At 51.8% G+C, this 17,582-nt stretch overlaps 1 protein-coding gene across 6 annotated transcripts in view; it reads left to right on the top strand.

Annotated features, from left to right (window-relative positions):
• MLLT6 (MLLT6, PHD finger containing) overlaps positions 1-17,582 on the top strand; it is a 48,118-nt gene that overhangs the window by 16,449 nt on the left and 14,087 nt on the right. For all 6 annotated transcript variants that reach the window (XR_012778639.1, XM_075523169.1, XM_075523167.1 and 3 more), the window contains exons 8-10: positions 6,708-6,806; positions 14,627-14,801; positions 15,608-16,198. Coding sequence is in view for 5 of the 6 variants with exons in the window: in XM_075523169.1 (XP_075379284.1) it covers positions 6,708-6,806; positions 14,627-14,801; positions 15,608-16,198 (865 nt within the window). In the remaining variant the exon portion in view is untranslated. The remainder of the gene's footprint in view (positions 1-6,707; positions 6,807-14,626; positions 14,802-15,607; positions 16,199-17,582) is intronic.

The raw sequence follows: 17,582 nt of genomic DNA, 5'->3' as shown, positions 1-17,582 counted from the left end.
GATTCAGCACGGAAAGGGGGACGAGGTGTGCAAAGCAGCTGAGATGGGCAGGGTAAGGAAGGCTCTCTCGGCTTCCAGGGGTGTTGGGTAGTTTGGAGGTCCGGGAGTGGTTATGAAGTGAAGGAAGGAAGGACCGGGTGTGAGGTGGTGTGGGAACACAGACCTTTCGAAGGGGTACCCAAAGAGGCAGTTGAACCATTAGTTCCCACATGGTTTTGAAATACGTGACTAGCAGTGCATGATCTAATTGCACGTGTTTCAGGGGAACTGGGCGTGCTGCTGTGCTGACCTGAAGTAGAACAGCTTTTTCTTGAGCCTGTCCAGCTGTGCAGCCGGCTGGTCCCATCCTCCCGGAGCTGGAGGCGTTGCAGCAGAGCTGATCGCTCAGCGGCAGACCAAAGCACGTGTGTGAGTCCCCGGGCTGCAGGTGCTCATGGCTCTCTGCTCCAGAAGGAGCTCCGTGCCTGACAGCTCCCTTCCAGTGCAGGGTTGTGGCTATTTACTTAGGCTTTATGGAGGAAAACTCTGGCCGAGTTAATGACTAAGTGAGGGGCACAGGATTTAACTCTGTGGCTTCAGTAAGGCAGCAAAGACTTGGGATTTGGACTCCCAAGCCCTGCTGTAAAACAGTTCAGCATTTGTGAAGAGTCTTGTTCTCTGCGGAACAAGGGACAATTGTGATGCCGGACTGCAAGCCAGCGTCGGCATCCCCCGCCTCTTGCAGGCACAAATGACACCAGCCCAAGCATTTCTTTCTGTGCTGTCCTGAAAACGGGAAAGCTCCAGGCTTTGGGTTTTCCTCAGAACATACCAGGCCTTAGCAAAACCAGCCCCGCTTATTTCTTTGGGGTAGTATTCCAATGTGTGTGCTCTACCCTGTGGGAGCCTTTGCAGGGTTTGTTTGCTTGTTTTAAAAAAAGAAAGACGAAAGAAAGAAAGAAAACAATAGCTAAATACCAAGAAAGTGCTGGATGACGCACAGGGGTTGAATGAAGTACAGATGTTCTGTCACCTATATTGTCTTGCTTGAAGCACACAGAAAAAAATTACCATGCTCTGTGGATGAAATTTGTCACACCAGGAGCAGACGGGAGCACATGCACTACAACATTTTTAGGCATATACCCCATGGAGGGAGACACTCGTCCAGTGTTATTCTTAGTGAACACCTGGAACCCATAAGCAAAACGAGAGGACTTTTAATTTGGATATGGGACATTGTTACAAGAGGAACGGTCCCTGCCCAGTGACATAGGAAAGAGAGGCAGGCACTTGGAGCAAATAAGCCCACGTGCAGTTGTTCCTCAGGTCTGGGTACGGAGCCAGTTCTCCACGATCTAACACACCTTTAGCTCCTGAACTGCTTCCCTAGTCACGGTGGGGGGCACTTTATGGGGGTACAGGGACTGTCTCTGTCCTGCCCCCCTTATCCTTTTAGCACCAGCCAGAGCAGTGCCCGAGCCCCCGGTCCCACGGCGTCTGAGCAGATGCATGGCAGAGCCTGCCTCCCCACTGCCATTGCCTGTCTGTCTAGACCTGATGCCAGTGGAGGAAACGAGCCAAGGATCCAGCCTGGCAGATTTAGCACGCTGGAGAAGTTGTACTGGGCTGAAATCTAAACCCAGTGGGTCTGTGAGGGGCTTTGTGTTTGCATTCGAGTTGGTGAGGGAGGTCTGCCTCTTGGACTTCTGTGTCCACACAGGCACCAAAAGGGCAAAGTGGACATTTTTTTCAAGTGGATGCAGGTGGCTGCTTGCAAGACCAGCACAGTTTTTTTGGGAAGGAGAACTGAATCTAAATCTACTCTGACCTAGCTATAGTAGCCTTGTTTTATAGCATCCTTGACTGGCTTTCTGTGACCTCTTGTTATGTGGGTGTTTAACCGCCCCCAGCAAATCCTTCCATTGGCAGGGGGTGCAGCAATAATTTGAGAGCACGCAAAGCCCAGCGAGGGCTGGCCGTGAGTCCTTGTGTAAAACCTCCCATGCACTTAGATCGTGTCCCAAGGCAACCCCACAAAACCCCCAGCACGGCCCTGGTGCAGGCGAGGTTGCAGGCAGGGACTTAGTGTCCCTCTGCCCGCTGCTGCCTTCCTCCTCGCTGCGGCTGCCATGGCTGCAGCCCAGAGCCAGGCCTCCTCCTCCGGGTGAGGGAGTTCAGAGAGCCTGGGAAAGAGGGAGGGAGCAGCAGAGCCCGCTTGGCTCTTCCCAGCTCTTCCCTCCCTCCTTCCCCTGCCCAATCTACTTTTAATGATCCAATTGCTGGTGTCCAGCAGATTAGAAGAGGGGGCTCGGGGAAGGGGAGACGGCGGTGGGGGGAGCAAGACGAGCTGTGCACAACCCTTTTTGGCAGCGAGAGATCCTGTTTCGTTCCTCCTTGCGCTGGGGAGCTCGAAGGGAGATTGTGTCGCCGGCACGCCCCCGATGCAGCCGCGCTCCCCCCGCCGCAGGCCTGGCCTGCTCCATGCCCACATGCCAAGCCCCAGCTGCTCAGTCCTGCATGGGGAGAGTTTGTTTTCCGTGAAGTTTGTTGCTGGGGGCAGGTTCACGTTCCCTGCAGACCGCAGCTCGCCCAGCCAGCCAGCCTGCTGCAGGGAGCGCCGAGCGGCTGCAAGGTAGGGCTCGGCTTTTGCTTGCAAAGATGGGATGGGGGTGTTGAAAGGTTTCCTGCTCTCGCAGTGCATCCTCCCTCCCTCCTCCTCTTCCTCCTCCCCTGACTCCTGCTTCATGGCACAGCCAGGCAGGTCTCTCTGGGCAGGCTGGGCTGTTGGCAGCGGCTGTGTTGTCTGTGAAGTTTCCTGGAAGGAGGGTTTGCAGAGGAGAATGCCTGTGTGCCAGGGAGATGAAGTGCTGAACACAGAAAAGCCAGGTGGGGAGAGGGCACTTGAGAGGCAGGGAGCGTGCTGCTTCCCCCCGTCCCCTTGTCCTCCCCTCCCTTTGCGCCCTGTGGCTCTTGCAGGAAGCATTTGGAGCCTTCCGGTTCCTGGAGAGAACCCACACGTTTAAAAGCCTCTGGTGCAAGCTGGGGAACGCCCCGGGTTGCCTGAGGGCCTGTCAACACAGGCAAGATAGCCAGGAGTGACTGAGCACCCTGACCATCTCAGTGCCGTGGTCTCTGCGGGCAGCCGAACCTTCCCACCAGTGCCTTGGTCTGGGGGCAGCCTGGCCCGTCTGCAAAATATCCGTGGGGTAACGGAGTTAATTGTCCTGCCCATTTAACACAGGGCACTGCACTTCTCCAGTAATATTGAAGAAGGTGTCAGATCCTGTTGCCCAAAAGTATTAGAGAGTAACTGGAGGGTGGGAGATGGGTGCTACTGGGTGTGCAAAGGCAGTGGGCACCCCAACTCTGTAAAGCTTTAGGGCTGCTGGCTGCAGCCCAGAGAATTCCTGGGTACCCGGTCCTGTGGGTTTCTGCTCTGCCCAAGCAGGAGTGACACAGAAAGCCTGGAGAGGAGATGGTGTGGGAGAAGGAGAAGGGCTTGCTAAGCACGACGGAGGAGCAAGGTGTGCCTGTGGGTATGGCCTGGGGCTGCGTGCAGGGACACCCAGCAGAAGTGCCCTTGAGCTCTTCATCAGGCTGCGGTGGTTCTGGTTTCAATGCAGTCCTTTGAGCAGAGCACGAAGACTGGTCTCTGTGGGACAGATTTTCTAAATAGTTTTGAGTGCAGTTGCTCAGCACATGTAGTCGGGGCCAGATCTTCAAAAGAGCTCAATACCCAGCGTTTAGCTTTTTGGAAAACCTGACCATTTATTCAAGCATCTAAATGGGAGCTGAAGCATTCCAGAAATCTGGTCCCTATTGTGCAGGCTGGGTTCTTGCTGAATATGTACATATGTACGCACTCCTACATATAACCAGGGGACTGCTCAGTTAGCTGTTGCAGACTCTGCGCTGCCGACAGCGAAGGGAGATTTTTTCAGACAGGAGGCAGCCAGGATTCTGAAGCTGGAGGATGTGAGTTTGGTGGTTGCCATCACAATGAAACTGTGGGCAGTTTTATGGTTCACTGTGGTGACAGTGGGGACATTTCTGCTTTTCCTCATGTATGTGCATGTGTGTATGTGTGTGTATGTAGGTGTGTAGGTTCATTATCATTAGCCAAAATGGCTTGGCTCTGCGTTGTCTCATCTTGACCGTGATACGTGAAATTAAATCGTTACGGTGCTGTCTTGCTGGCGTTGGCAGCGTTGTATCTTATTCCCTCCTATTGCAACTTCGTGATTGAAATGCATTTGGGATTCGGGGTCTGAAAAATGAGAGAATAAGCTTTGTGGTATTCAGAAAGTTTAAGGACCAGGGTTTGTGCAGTTATTTCGCAAAATGTGTTGTAATGAGGTGTCTGGCTCCTGTTTTCCACTTCTGGCTTCCGTGAGTGGCACTGGAAGCATCTGCAAGTAGGCGAGTGTGTGTTCAGGTGGGGTGGGGATCCCTGACTTTTCTTCCTGAATTTTTGGATGACTTTCTGTGAAATCTTAGCAAGTTCTCTCATCCCATGTGCCCTGGTTTCCCCATTTGTAAAATGAGATGTAGATATTAAAAACCTCTCTTCAGCTCGTTGAAACTCTCTGCTGTGTGCTATTAAGTGAGTGCAAATTGTTACTACTGCTGGAATAATGAACGCTGATGTGCACATGGTCTGTGACAAGCTGCTTAACTAACTGGGCCACAGTTTCCGCATCTTCCTGTCCTAGAAGTCCCACGAGACTTTGACAGAGTTTATAGCACGAGAAGCCCCCATGTACTTAACACATTGTGAGATTTAGTAAAGATTTAATTTTGTCTTTCAGCACTTAGTCTGTAGAAATCACATTTTCAAGCTTTCCTTGTTCACTGCCAAAACTGGAAATGTGTATTAAAGGAAGGGAAGAAAAGAAAACAGAGATTCTTGTAAAATACTGTAGCTCTAGGAACAGAGGCTTTAACAGATATGCCAAACGCCAGGAGTCTTGTGATAAAATGATGGATATTGGCAGCGTTGGTGGGGCACTCAGCAAGTGCAGTGAAACTCTAGGCTGGATTTGCCTCCTCTTTTCACCAGCTCATCCCAGTGAAAGCTTCCATGGCATCATGGAAGTCACTGGTGGCTGCAGCATGGGCCTCCTTTTTGAGTGCATTGAGAATTCAACCAAACCCACACTGGAAGGTGCTGATTTCTGGAGCACTTTTGCTTCACCTTTGCTTCACTTCATGCCTGCCTTCTCCAGCCTTTTCCTCCTGCCCTCTCCCTCCTCCAGCCCCTGCTTTTTCCCATTTAGCGTATTGTTTCCTAAGCTAATTATTCCACTCTCTTCTCTCCCTCCCAAAAACGCCCAGTGGAGCTCATGTATTTGCTGCAATTGCATCTTCCCCTGACAGCATCGCATCTTTGGCATGTGCTGGCAGCTGTAGCCTCAGGGCTTTGCCTGCATGAGGAAGCAATCAGCATCTTTCTGGAGAGTCAATGAATTTCAATGTGACTCTTTTGTTCTGAACACACCTTCGGTCCTGGCTGAGGACTTCAGCTTCTAGAATAAAACGCCCATGTGTGGGAGTTGTACCAGAATACGCATCCTTTCCCACAAAAAGGTCTCAGAGACAAGAGGATGGATTTTTCTAAGCCCTGCATCTCATGCAGGTGTTTATCTGACAGCAGGTCTCTTGGTCCACACACCAGTGACTACACTGGGAAGTTCGGCACGCAGCACAAGTTTCTTCAGCTTCAGTGAAGAAGGCCACATCTTTAGCTGACATCAGTAGCATGGAAAAGCCCTGTAGTCAGCTGAGTGTGTTCCCATGGGAGTGTGCAGCTGAGGAGGACATGGAGGAAGCAGGAGTGTGTGATGGAGCCTGCTCTTCATCCATCCTGTACGCCAGCTGGCCTGGGCATCCTCAAGCCCCGCTGACTTGAGGTCACACAGGCCTACGTTTTCAGTCCTTTTGCTGAAAACATCTCAGTTTTAGCATGAACACCCAGATAGTGCTGTATAAGAATAGCCTCCTCGGTTACAGTCCGTTCCTCAAGAGAATATAAAATCAGGGTGGGCAGGACTCAGTGTTTCTCACACCATGATTTTTCCTTGCTTTGCAATTTGAAGAATCCCATTTTTCTGGGGTTTTAGTGCGAGAAAAAACAGGATGAAGAAATCAAACTAAATAGTCTGTCTCCTGTTAGCAGAGATGGACCCAGACCAGCTGTCTCTGTTGGGAGGGGAGATGTGGGGGATCCCTAGGTTAGGTTCAAGCCGAGGTTCTGAGATCTCCACTGACCGATCTCTTTATCTGTGCACGTGCAACATGTGCCGAAATCAATTGTCCACACAGAGTGGATCTGAGAAACCCTTGAAGAAGGTAGAGAGCGAGGGTAAAGGGGCACAGAGTCCCTTTGGGGAAATAGCAAGAGGAAAGCTCAGGTTTCTTGAAATCAGCCAGAGCTTGTTAAGTCCTTCCCTATCATCTTACCATAAACTGATTTGGGGGCTTCTGTTGATATTCTGCCCTCCAGATGTTGGCTGCAGCTGGGGTAGAGATAGTGGGACGCTCCCAGCCAGAAGCTGGGATGTGGGGGAAGGGATACTGGGCTCGTGTGGATGGGTGGAGAAGGAAAGAGGAATATGAATGTATGGTTGTAAATCCACCCCTACACACCCTCCTTTCTTTTCCCTTACAACTGCTATTCTAAGCAGAGGAAAAGTTAGCCTTCCAGTACTCTCTGATTTCTTTTGCAGAGTCGGAAGGACAAAGAAAGACCTAAACAGAAGCACAAAAAACGTCCGGAGTCTCCCACCAGCCTTACCCCATCCTCGGTGCCCGTCGCTGCAGAGAAGGTACCAAACCCACAGGATGTGAGCGTGTGAATGCAGAGTGGGGAGGGAGGGCAGGGGGAAACCGTCGACACTGGCTTTCCTAGGAAGTGGGGAGGACAGGGCAGAAGAGCAGAGAAAGGGCTTTTGTCCATTTATTTTGATTCCTGATTCGTCACATTCTCGCTCGCTCTGTCTGACTCCCCACCTCGACACCCACCTTGGGAATTTAACACGGCAGCTGTCTTGATTTCTGTCAGCACTGACGACACAATCATGGAGCTAAACTCCCAAGTGATTGAGCTGTAAGTGCCAGCCTGTTTTGCAGCAGATGTTCAGATTTGAAGCTCTCGCGGAATAGATAAATATCCATGCTTTGGCCTTTTCTGCTGCCACATTGTAAACAGCTCAGGCAGGTGGATAAGAAAGGCAAGGCTTGCGGGAGGAGGTGTTATCCTTTATTAGACAAACTGACGTAGCTGAGGGGAAAAAAACCCCAGAAAATCTTAGAAGCACGTAAGACCTTCAAAGTGCATAATAGAGGTAGCTTTTCTGTGTGAGACAATAGGAGGTTGGTTTCTATTTAGTTCCTCCATTTCAGGAAAATTCAGGCAGAGGGACAACAGTGTGGTGGCCTATTTTGCTCCTGAGGTGTAGAGGCAGTCCGGTTCCCTGCTGGGAAGATGTCGCTTGTGTGGGTTTGTCTTCTCAGTGCCCAGGGCTTGTGGGGCTGGTGGGGCACAGTCAGGACGTCAGTGTATTTCTGCTGTTCACTGCTGAAATCGTGCTGCTGACACGGACTCTTGCACCTGGCTGTAAATCAGGATAGCCCTGAGCTTTCTGTAATTTGTGCCAGCCCCAAACTCCGGTAGTGCAGAATAGACACAGTGGAACTTGCCTTGAGCTTGCATGCAGCAAGGTGAAGGCCAAGTTTGGAGTTGTTCGGGGTCAGGGAACAAGTGAGGTTACTCTAGCGCCTGGAGTTGTACTCTCCTCTCTCTGTATGGGGAATGTAAATTAATGCAATTCCTTAGCAGGGCTGTTCTGGTGTAAGTGAGAGTAGGACGAGGGCCAAGCTCCTGCTAGAACAAATAAACAACATGTCCCAGGAATGTCCTTTTGTGCACAGAAATGCTACTTGGAAAGGCTTGGGTGTCCTTTACGTGGCAGGACTGCCTTGTGAAAACGAAAATTCACAGGCTAGCAGTGTCTGCATACGTGACAAGCACTGCGGGGCAGTCTGGAAGAGCGAAAGCTCCTGCCAGTCAGCACAGGGTTGCTTTGGGTTAGGACTGAAGAGGATTTTCTATGTTCTGTGTGAGGCCAAGCCTGGAAGCAGGGAGTAGATGTAGGTCAGAGTTGAAATGGCAAAGCTGGTCTCATGGTTCTCAGGCTGGGAGAAGCAGAAAGTTATAGTGGGACAGAGTGGAGGAACAGCCTCTGAGCTGCAATCACTCTTGATTTACCTGTGCTCATGTTAGGGCAGCTCAGCTCTGGCTTTTGGGAACAGCAGATTCACCCAGTTAACAGAGCTGTCAGGAACTGATGGCCTAAGAAGATTATTTTCAAGCTGAACTGAAATCCAAAACCTGACTCTTGGCCAGCTAGAGCGGTTGTTAGACAATTACCCACTGTCTCCTCCAGAGCCCTGCCAGACCTTTATAAATAAGGAGGGAAGGGCACAATTCAGTTTACAGGCAGCTTTCAACTCTTTGTAAGCTAAAATTCAGGAGATCCTAATTACTGTAGCTGTACTTGAGTGACAGGGTTTTAGTGTTTCCCTAGGGAGTTGTTATTAATCCTCATAACAGAGAGTATATTTCCCTTGCTTTTTGGTGCATAGATCCCAAGGTATTGTTCAAGCTCTGTTACCAGAGGTGCTCACTCCAGATCAAATGAAAGAGCTGCTCAGCGGCCTGCTACAACCCTGCACAAACCCCTCGGGGTGGTTGTATGAGGCTTTCTGGAGAGTTGCACCAGTGTAACACTGCACCCGTTAGACTAATGTAAAACCTTGGGACACATTAATGTAGCATGTCCAAACAGGTTTTTCCTCTTGGAAGCCAAAACCATCTTTGTCCTTTCTGGGTCTTAGATTAGTACAGCTCATCCCAGTAGAGTGTACTGCGGAGTGGGTAGGGTAGATGCAGCAAACCAAAAGTTGACGTTCATGGTGTGACTATGCAGAAGAGCATTGCTAGTCCCTGCTGTGCCATGGTTAGAGTCTGAAGAGAGCTGGGGTCTCTTCCTCTTCTTACCGCTTGTGTGATCTTGGGCAAATAATTTATTGCCTCCATGGTCTTCTCCAAGTTACCCAATGAACCAGAGCATAAACTCCCCAGGGATAATCCCTGCAGGTGACACAGCCCCCAGTCTTTCATGGGGAGCAGCTGGGTGAGAGCAGATCTCAATGACCTGCAGCAGTGAGGGCAGATGGTCGTGTCCAGGCTCCTGGGAGAAGGACACTGGCCCGGAGCAGCCTTGCAGAGCCGTGGGAGGCTGGTGCAGCCCTTGATGTCTGCGCCAGACCCGTGCTGCCAGCTCGCCATGCTGCTCGCACCGTAGCGAAAGTGGCACCGCATACAGTGAGTCCCAGGCTCCCGTCCAGGTGTGCAGACTGTGCTGGAGCAGAGGTTGGGCTGGAGGCACTGAGCATCACTGGTGTTTTGGAGCCGGCAATGAGGAGCAGGAGCATCAGTCAGACGAATCAGTAGAAGGGTCCTGGCACCGCTTGCTCCTTGGGCACCAGGACTGCGGGCAGACTGTAGTGTGGCACCAGCCACCAGGCCATGGAGAGGTGTTACTGGTACCTGAAGCCATGCTCCAGTCTGCTCCCAGTTTGCTCAGCCTAAAAGGAGCCTGGGGCAACAGATATCTGAGCCCCAACGTCTGATGTTGCCACCAAAGTCCTTTGAAACTTTCAGCTACCCCTTAATAATGGATTTTCAGAGATATATAGAAAATCAGTAGGACTTTTCAAGCTACTTCAGGTTAGGCTGACAGCAGTGGAACCTGTGTTTCATTGCTGTGGAGGAACAGTGGTATATCCCACTTCCTTGTTCCCTCAGGCAGCCTGGCCTCTGGGTTCACATTTTTCTTTAATTTTGCAATCCAGATTTATTTTTCAGTTCCAATTTTCACCTAATACATCGTCCACCCTGTGCTCCCTTCTTGAACCATTTAGTTATGAAGAAGATCCTTTGATGTGGTTTCAGTCTTCCTCTTGAAATCAGTTGGGCTAGACCTCTGACTTCTGCCAGATTTTTGAACATCTTACTGAGTGCTTCCCTGAGTCTTCTAGGAATCTAAATACCATTAATGTCTGACACTTGGACTCTACCAGGCCTCTGTGTCCTGTCTGTGCAGTGACGAGCTCTCACTGCCTCACTCTGGTTTGGCGGATAAACATAACTGAAAACACAGCGGTGGCCTCAGCTCTCATCTGCACCGGAAAGTGAAACTAGGGTGTGAATTCACAGCATGCAAATGACTCTTCATAACACCTCTTCTGAGCTCTCCTCCTGCCTCTGAAACGTGTCTTTGGGCGATACGATTTTCATCGCTCTCAAAGAGGAGCAGAAGACCTGGCTCGTGGGGCACAGGAGTGTCCCTTCCATGGAGAGCAGCTGACCTGCTAAAAATCCCCCAGTGGTTCTCCAGGGTCCCAGCTTTTGGATGGATTGGGGGGGCTTGTAGAAAGTGAATTTGCGCTGGATGTAGGCTCTTGTTCATTGTCACGCTGGCTACTTGGAGCTCCTACAGACTTTTTGGGGAGCGGGAAGGAGGCAGAAAACATCCCCTCTGGGTAATAGTTTCTGGCTATAATAGTTTCTGGCTATTTCACGTGGTCTACCCAAAAACGCCAAAATGCTGCCAACTAGTAAAGCTTTTGAACAGCCTGTTGGAAAGCTGGCATTCATGGAGCAGGCCTGGGGCAGAGGAGGGTTTCTCGCCAGGGGAGGAGCAATGAGTCTCACCAGTAAGTCTTGGCAGCCAGGGCTGCTCCGTCTCTGTAGCCACACACCGCCAGACAAATTCAGGAGGCAGTTTCTGTGCTGAGGATCTCTCTGTGTAGCTGGTGCCTGGTGCTGGCATCAGGGTTAGTGAGCAGCCGAACAGCAAGCAGCGTGCCTCTCCCCTCCCGCTGCAAATGCCCCTGGGGAGCCGTCCTGCTGCTCTCTGTTGCAGTAAATCTGCAGGACTGCAAGCCACCCCAGCTGCCTTCCTCTGCCAGCTGCAGACATCATGATCACTTGTTGACACACACTCACACATGCTACGTGTTTTGGGCTGCAACATCTGGCTTGCTCTGGGTTTTCTAATCTAAGCCGTGGATGCCAAGGCCTCCCCGCAGCCACCCTCTCCCGGTCAGGTGCTGGAGAGGGAGCACAGCAGGGCAAAGAGCGCCTGATTGCAGATGCCACCAAAGGCAGGGAGACTTCCAGGTTTCCCACTGTTATTTGAGCTCTCAGCATCTACCCAGGACCGGCCTGGAGCTGACAGATCCTGGGAACCTCTGCACTGTGCCTGGCTCAGGCAAATTCACAGTCGCTGTGACGAGGTAGGGGTTTGTGGGGGAAGGCTGATGATTACCCCTGCTAATCAAAAGCGTGTTTCAGCATGGATATTTGCAGCAAGAATCCCTGAGCCTTTTAGCATCCCTTGTCCTGACATGAGTCGGAATTTGCCAGTGACATCAGGGACTTAAAAATACGGTCTTCAGCCCATCTGTGTCTACAGAGAACAGCAGCACAGTGCTGCCTGATCTGGATGTTGAGGGGAAGGATGTCGTAAGGGTTGCGAGTGGCTCAGACGCAGAGGTGCCGTGGCTTGGGCAAGCGCTTCGGCCCAGAGCTCCTGATGGAGACTCATCAGACCTCTACCTAGTGCTCCAGCCTGGAAAGGCAGCTGGTGCCTGCAGCCTGCCTGGGTGGCTGCTTCAGCACATCGCCCCATGGTGCGTGGGCTGGAGGAGGTCCTGCTCTCGTCGCATTGTTCCTCGTTTGTGTCCTCCCTGCTTCCCCTCACCAGTAGTTTAATCCAGGGCAAAGCCGCTCTGTGTTTCCGACGCGGCGCCAGCCTCCCCCACCCCTTCTGTATTTCATCAGTGGTTCCCTCTAGGAGCTCGTCCCGCCAATCAGGAGGCAAAGAGATGCTCTTCTGATTTCCCATAAATAAATTAATGAATGAAGAGCTTGGGTGCTGCACAGTGTCACAGAGAGGCCAGGAAACAGGTACAGCCCCTCGGGGACAGCGAGTGCTGGGGGGAGGAGGTGCGTGCATGCCTGCGCTTGGGTGCCCCTGCGACTTCATCCCACTTCTCCCGGCTCCCGGGTTGAGGCAGAAGTTTCCCCATCAGACTGTCACCTCCAGCTGGGGCAGCAGGTTTATTCTGGTGACATTTTTCCCTCGGTTGCTTTAAATAGACCTTCAAAATGTAGCTGCTGCCTCATTTTGAAAGAGAGCTCTCACTTCCTCAGTGCTTCCTTATTTTTTTTTCCTCTGCAGCATGCCCTCCCCCACACACCTGTTTGCAACACACGAAACATTGGTGTTTCTGCACACGCACACGGATTTCCATGCTGGAGAAAAGCCGATCATCCAGAGATTGAGACCTCTGTTTATGCACAAGGCAAGCAGCAGGCGTGCAGGTTTCTCCAGTCCTGCTCCCTCTAGGCAGCAGCCCTGAGCTGGAGAGTCTCCTTCATTAGGGAGGCGATGGGACTGCGGCCCTCGTTACCGTTATTAATATTGGCATTATGGTAGCAGACCCCTCCCCTTCAGATCCAGGCCGTGTTGTGCTTGGCAGTCCACGTGTGTCTCCTGGAAGGCTCCGCTGCCACACAGAGCTTGCAGGCTCCACGGAGCAAAGTGGGAAAGAAATAGAGGCACAGAGAGGGGAAGTGATTTAGTGTGGTTTCAGTTTCCCTCTCTTTGCTACTCGGCTGCAATGCTTGGGCCCTTGCCCCAAATCCAGGCTCTCTGGAACGGCTGCTAGAGAAGCGCCCTTTGTGGTGAGGAAGGCTTGTGGTAGTACCACGCAGATCTGTCTGCCGTGACCTGTTTGGCAAACAATATCTAAGGATAGCATTTGGCAGGAGGTGGGAAAATCCTGCCCCTAGAATCTTTGGGAGTCTCTCAGGGAGGTCTGTGAGGTCAGATCAGCCCTACAGGTGAGTGTCTCTCCATTCACTGCCTTCAGCTGAGCCAGCTCAGCCTCTCACCCTCTTCCCCCCCCCCCCCCCCCTTTAATTTTGCAATTAAGATTTATTTCCCAGCTCAGATTTCCCCCTTCCACCCTGCACTAATTCATTACTTGCCCTGCACTCCCTTCCTGACACTCTGGATTTAGAACATGTCTTCTCATGTGGTTTCTCCCTGCCCTTCTGTGGCCTCGTGCACCTTGTGTGGAGCTCCAAAGAGGTGAATTTATGGGGGGAAAATTCAGGGCTTTGCATTTCTGCTGAGACATGAGACATCTCGTTCCTGCGACTTTGTGAGCAGTCTTGGGACTTCCCATAGCCCCCAGACACTGCTCTCCTTTCCCTCCCCAGGCAGATGTGGAAAGTCGGAAAGATTTTCGTGCTCCCTCTGAGCTCATAAATCAAGAAAGCTTAATCTCCTACATCCAGGAGTCTGTGATGAGAAAATACAGATTCCCCCTCCTCTCCCCCCTAATTTCCACCACTCCCTTCCTCCTGTCTTTCATATTCCCGGCACATCTGGTGTGTGTTAGGCTGCCAGCTGTTGCATTGTGCAGAGTGATTAAACCATGTGGGAGGAATGGGGAAAGATTTTTATCTGGGCATTCATGAGTCTGCATTACAAGCCCTTTTTTCTTTAGCTCTCCCCAAGAAGAGGTCATCTGGAGTCAGGGATAGTGGAATGTAAGAAAGGTATTGTGCTCCTCTGTGTCTTCCTTGTATCTGCTCAGTAAGAAATAAAAGGTGTTCGCGCTAACGTACAGGTGTTATATTTTGGGCTGTAGCCATCACATTAGAACTATATCTATAATATTGATTGGTTGCAGTAATATCTTACAAGAAGTGATCTTTGAACACTGCTAGTTTGGCTTTGAAGTGACTTGAAGGTGGAGGTTTCATATCCTAGCGTGGGTGCCCCGGGGGATCTGGTTTTCGGTTCATTCCGCTCTCCCCCTGCTCAACTCCCACACTTCTCTCTCTCATCCCAAGCTCGTGGATTTCCTAGCATCTGGCCAGCCTCTTCATCCCCCTTGCTTCCATGTCTCCTGCAGGCTTATATGGGGTTTGGATAGCATCTGTTGCTGCATGCTCTGATGCTGCTCTAACATTGTCACTGTGAAATATTTACTGCAGTAGATTTGGAAAGCCCTGGGCTGGCAGCAGAGGTGCTTCAGTGGATGCTTTAAGGAACCCAGGGAAACTCCCATCACAGCACAAGGCTGAGCAAATTCCCCCAGGTGGAATGACCTTGCTGAGAATAGCACACCTGAGAGATGCAGCTGAAATACATGCTTGAATCACAGCCAAATTCAGATTTTATTTGGGCTGAATAACCCTCTGAGGTACTCCCCTCTGCTGACGATGCGGGGAATCTCTGATGTCCGTGCCCTAATCGTCAGTGCCCTGTTTAATTTCCTGCAGTTAGATGGGATGAGCGTAATCCCTAGGAGTATAAAGCCTGGTGCCATCAAGCAGCGATAGAGGGAAATGTTGCTTTTCCTCTCCTGAGTAACATGACCTGACCATCACTTTGTGGGCAGAGGGGACAATTAACTTCTCTTAAGGGGAAATTGGTAAAAAGAGCCCCCGCTGTGGCCACATCTGGCCTGAGTGAGTCACCTCTGTGTTTGCTGCTGCCAGGGCTCTACCAGCCACCATGAGGGGAGCAAAGAGACCTCGGAGGTCGGCAGGTCGGAGGTGAAAGGCAAGAAGTCCTCAAGCCATGGCAGCAGCCACAAGGGGAAAAAGACGGGAAGCGGGAAAAGCTCAGTTGGCTTCAGCTCGGCTTCATCCAGCGGGACCTTCCAGCCTGCAGGTAAGGGGTGAAGGAGAAGCAAGAGAGGAGGGGAGAATGGAGGTGATGTTTTGCTTTGCTCCTCTTCGATATCTCTGTAGCTGTAAAGATACCCGTTCACCAGCTAGTGCTGTGAAACGTTGCTGATGGCTATTTCTTTAACCTCTTGAAGAGAAAGGGAAAAGTCTTATTGCTACTAACTCCATACACAGAGGGAAGTACCGAGTCAGATGAGTGTTACAGCTCCCCTCCTGTGCAGGCCTGCTGCACTGCAAGGAAAAACAGATCCAGATGTCTGCGTGGAGGGAGGAGGGAAGGGATACTGTGCACAGGCAATATGGGCAGCACCTGCCCTCTCCTCCGTAGGTGGTACTGTCTGCAGCAGTGTTTTAAGGAGTACTAGTGGAGAGACCTGAGCCAAAACCTGCTATCCAGGCTCCCCTGAGCTTTGAGTCAAAGCCTTGCGGGGCTCCCATCTGCTCTGACCTTGCTCAGTTCTTTTTTGAGCTGTTGTAACAGCTAGCATGTTTCATCTCCTGGGACCCTAATCGGGGCTGGAGGGACAGTGGTGATGATGCAGGGCCTGGGGGAGCAGACACGTGCACGTTTGGATGGGGTGAAGCTGCTGGTGTGCACCTCTCGTGCTTGCTAGAGAGGATCAAAGCAACGAGGGGAGAGCAGGGCTGGCAGGTGACAAAGGTGTCCTTCAGCTCGGTAACTAGCCTGTGCCAGAGGACCTGCGTTGTGACCGTGCTCCTGTTGCCTTATGGGCTGAGTTACTGCTGCCGTGAGCCTTCCTATATCTGCTTCCCCTCTGCTTCCCCCAGGTACCTCCTGCAGCAACCTGCAGTGCTCCCAGGACTTTGTGACATTCCCCAAGCTTGAGCAGGACGACGAGAAGTACCGGAAGCCTGTCTCTTCCTCCTCTTCTTCCCACTGTTCCCCTCTGTATGAAGGCCAGAAGGGGGACATCTTTGAGCAGAAGGTGATCTTCTCAGGCTTTGGGTCCATCATGCGCTTCTCAACCTCTGCGGTGAGCCAGCAGAGAGGCCGTGATGCTTCCCCTGTGGACTACAAAGCCTCAAACCCTGTCAGCGGCCCTTCGGTGGGGAGCAGCGGGGCCAGTGGTAGCAGCAGCAGCCACAAGCGCATGCCGTCCCTCAGTATGGAGGAGGGAGAGGTGCTGAAGGAAAAGAAGCACAAGGGTAGCAAGAAGAACAAACATGGGCCTGGCAGGCCAAAAGGGGGCAAAAGCAAAGAGATTTTGGGTGCCCAGCTGGCTGGGTCCACGTCTACTTCCTCGTCACCCTTCTCCGGGGGCTCTCTTGTTAGCTCCAGCATCGGCAACTCTTCACGGTCCTTCAGCCACACGGGGAATCTGCCCAGCCTCAGCATGGAGTCCCCGCTGCTGGGTTCAGGTATGCTCCCCCTTAGGGCTCCAGGTGTACACAGTTCCTCCCAGCCCTGCTGTCTTTTTCATCACATTTGGCTGGTGTCTGGACCTGTCTACACAGAGTCCAGTCCCTTTAATTCAGTCCCAAGAGCTATAAAAATCCACATCTGGGTCTCCCCTTTCTATCTTGGCCTTCATCCTAGAATCTCCTCCGGGTCAGCTTCTCTTATCGCTGGAGCTGGGCTGCAGATCTGAGCTGGGGGGCATTTCAAACCCTTTTTGCTCAAGTGCTGGAAAACCTCAGCTAGCCAGAGCTTAATCTCCAAAGCGATAGAGAGGGATATTCACAGGCCAAACTGGAACAACCACAGCCTGACCCCAAATGAGGGACTTTCATAAGCGGTTCAAGTTTAACCCCTCTTTTAAAAACAAAACCTCTCATCCTGGTCTTACCACATCCATGTAGGGCTGGCAGACTGGCACACCAATAACTCTGCTGAGAGGCTTAGAGCTGTTCCCAGCCCGAGTCCCCTTCCCTGGCCTGGCAGGGATGAGGACAGCCAGGACACGTGGCAGGAAGGGGTTAAGGCAGCAGGCAGAGGAGTGGCCTGCTGCTCAGGGCTGAGGTTTGACACTGTTCTGGCAGCAGAACTTGTCATCGGTCTATTGTGGGTTGTTTGCAGATGCTCCAATTTAGGTCAGATTGCAAGGGGGGGAGGTATAATTTTGTTGTGTGTGCCTGGGAGCCCTGGCCCATTTGTCTGCACTGCCTGAGAGAGGAGAGGAGCTGCAAGAATTGATGCAGATTCCATAATCATAACCTTAGGCCAATTTTTTTTTTTCCTCCCCCCTGGAACAACAAAGGGATGTTTCAAAGAGGAGGAGGCTGCCAGGCCCTGCTCTCCTGCCTGCTTGTTCTCCCATTCTTCTCTTGCGGAGAGATGTTGGCAGGGCTCTGAAGGACCCGGCTTTGGGCACTGCCTCTGCTGCATGCCTGAGCCAAGGGGAAGTCAGACGGGTCTCTCCCTCAGCAGCAGCTCTCTCCTCACCCTTTCTTCCTCATTTATCTGTCCGTGCCCCACCACGGGTCCCTGGGCATCACGGAAGGGGACAGGTTAGCTCAGCAAGAGTGTGGTCTCTTGACTAGCACAGGCAGCAGAGAGTGGGACTCTCAGTCCACTACCCCCTTCTGCCACTGACTTGTGCCTTTGGTGAGTCACTTTGTGCTATGGTGTCTCTGTGGGATTGTATCGGGGTGCGAGGAGCAAACAAGGGGGGGCAGAGCCAAGGCTGGAAAAGTTTGTGGTACCTTTTGATAGAAGGATTGAGGGCTGTGACCACCCTCGCTGCACGCCAGGCCATGAGATGCTGAAGTGCATGTTAGGCTTGGTCTTGTGCATTGGTACCAC

Source organism: Mycteria americana, chromosome 22, assembly GCF_035582795.1.
Source record: "Mycteria americana isolate JAX WOST 10 ecotype Jacksonville Zoo and Gardens chromosome 22, USCA_MyAme_1.0, whole genome shotgun sequence".
Classification (NCBI taxonomy): Eukaryota; Metazoa; Chordata; class Aves; order Ciconiiformes; family Ciconiidae; genus Mycteria; species Mycteria americana.
This window is presented reverse-complemented; position numbering and strand designations above follow the sequence as displayed.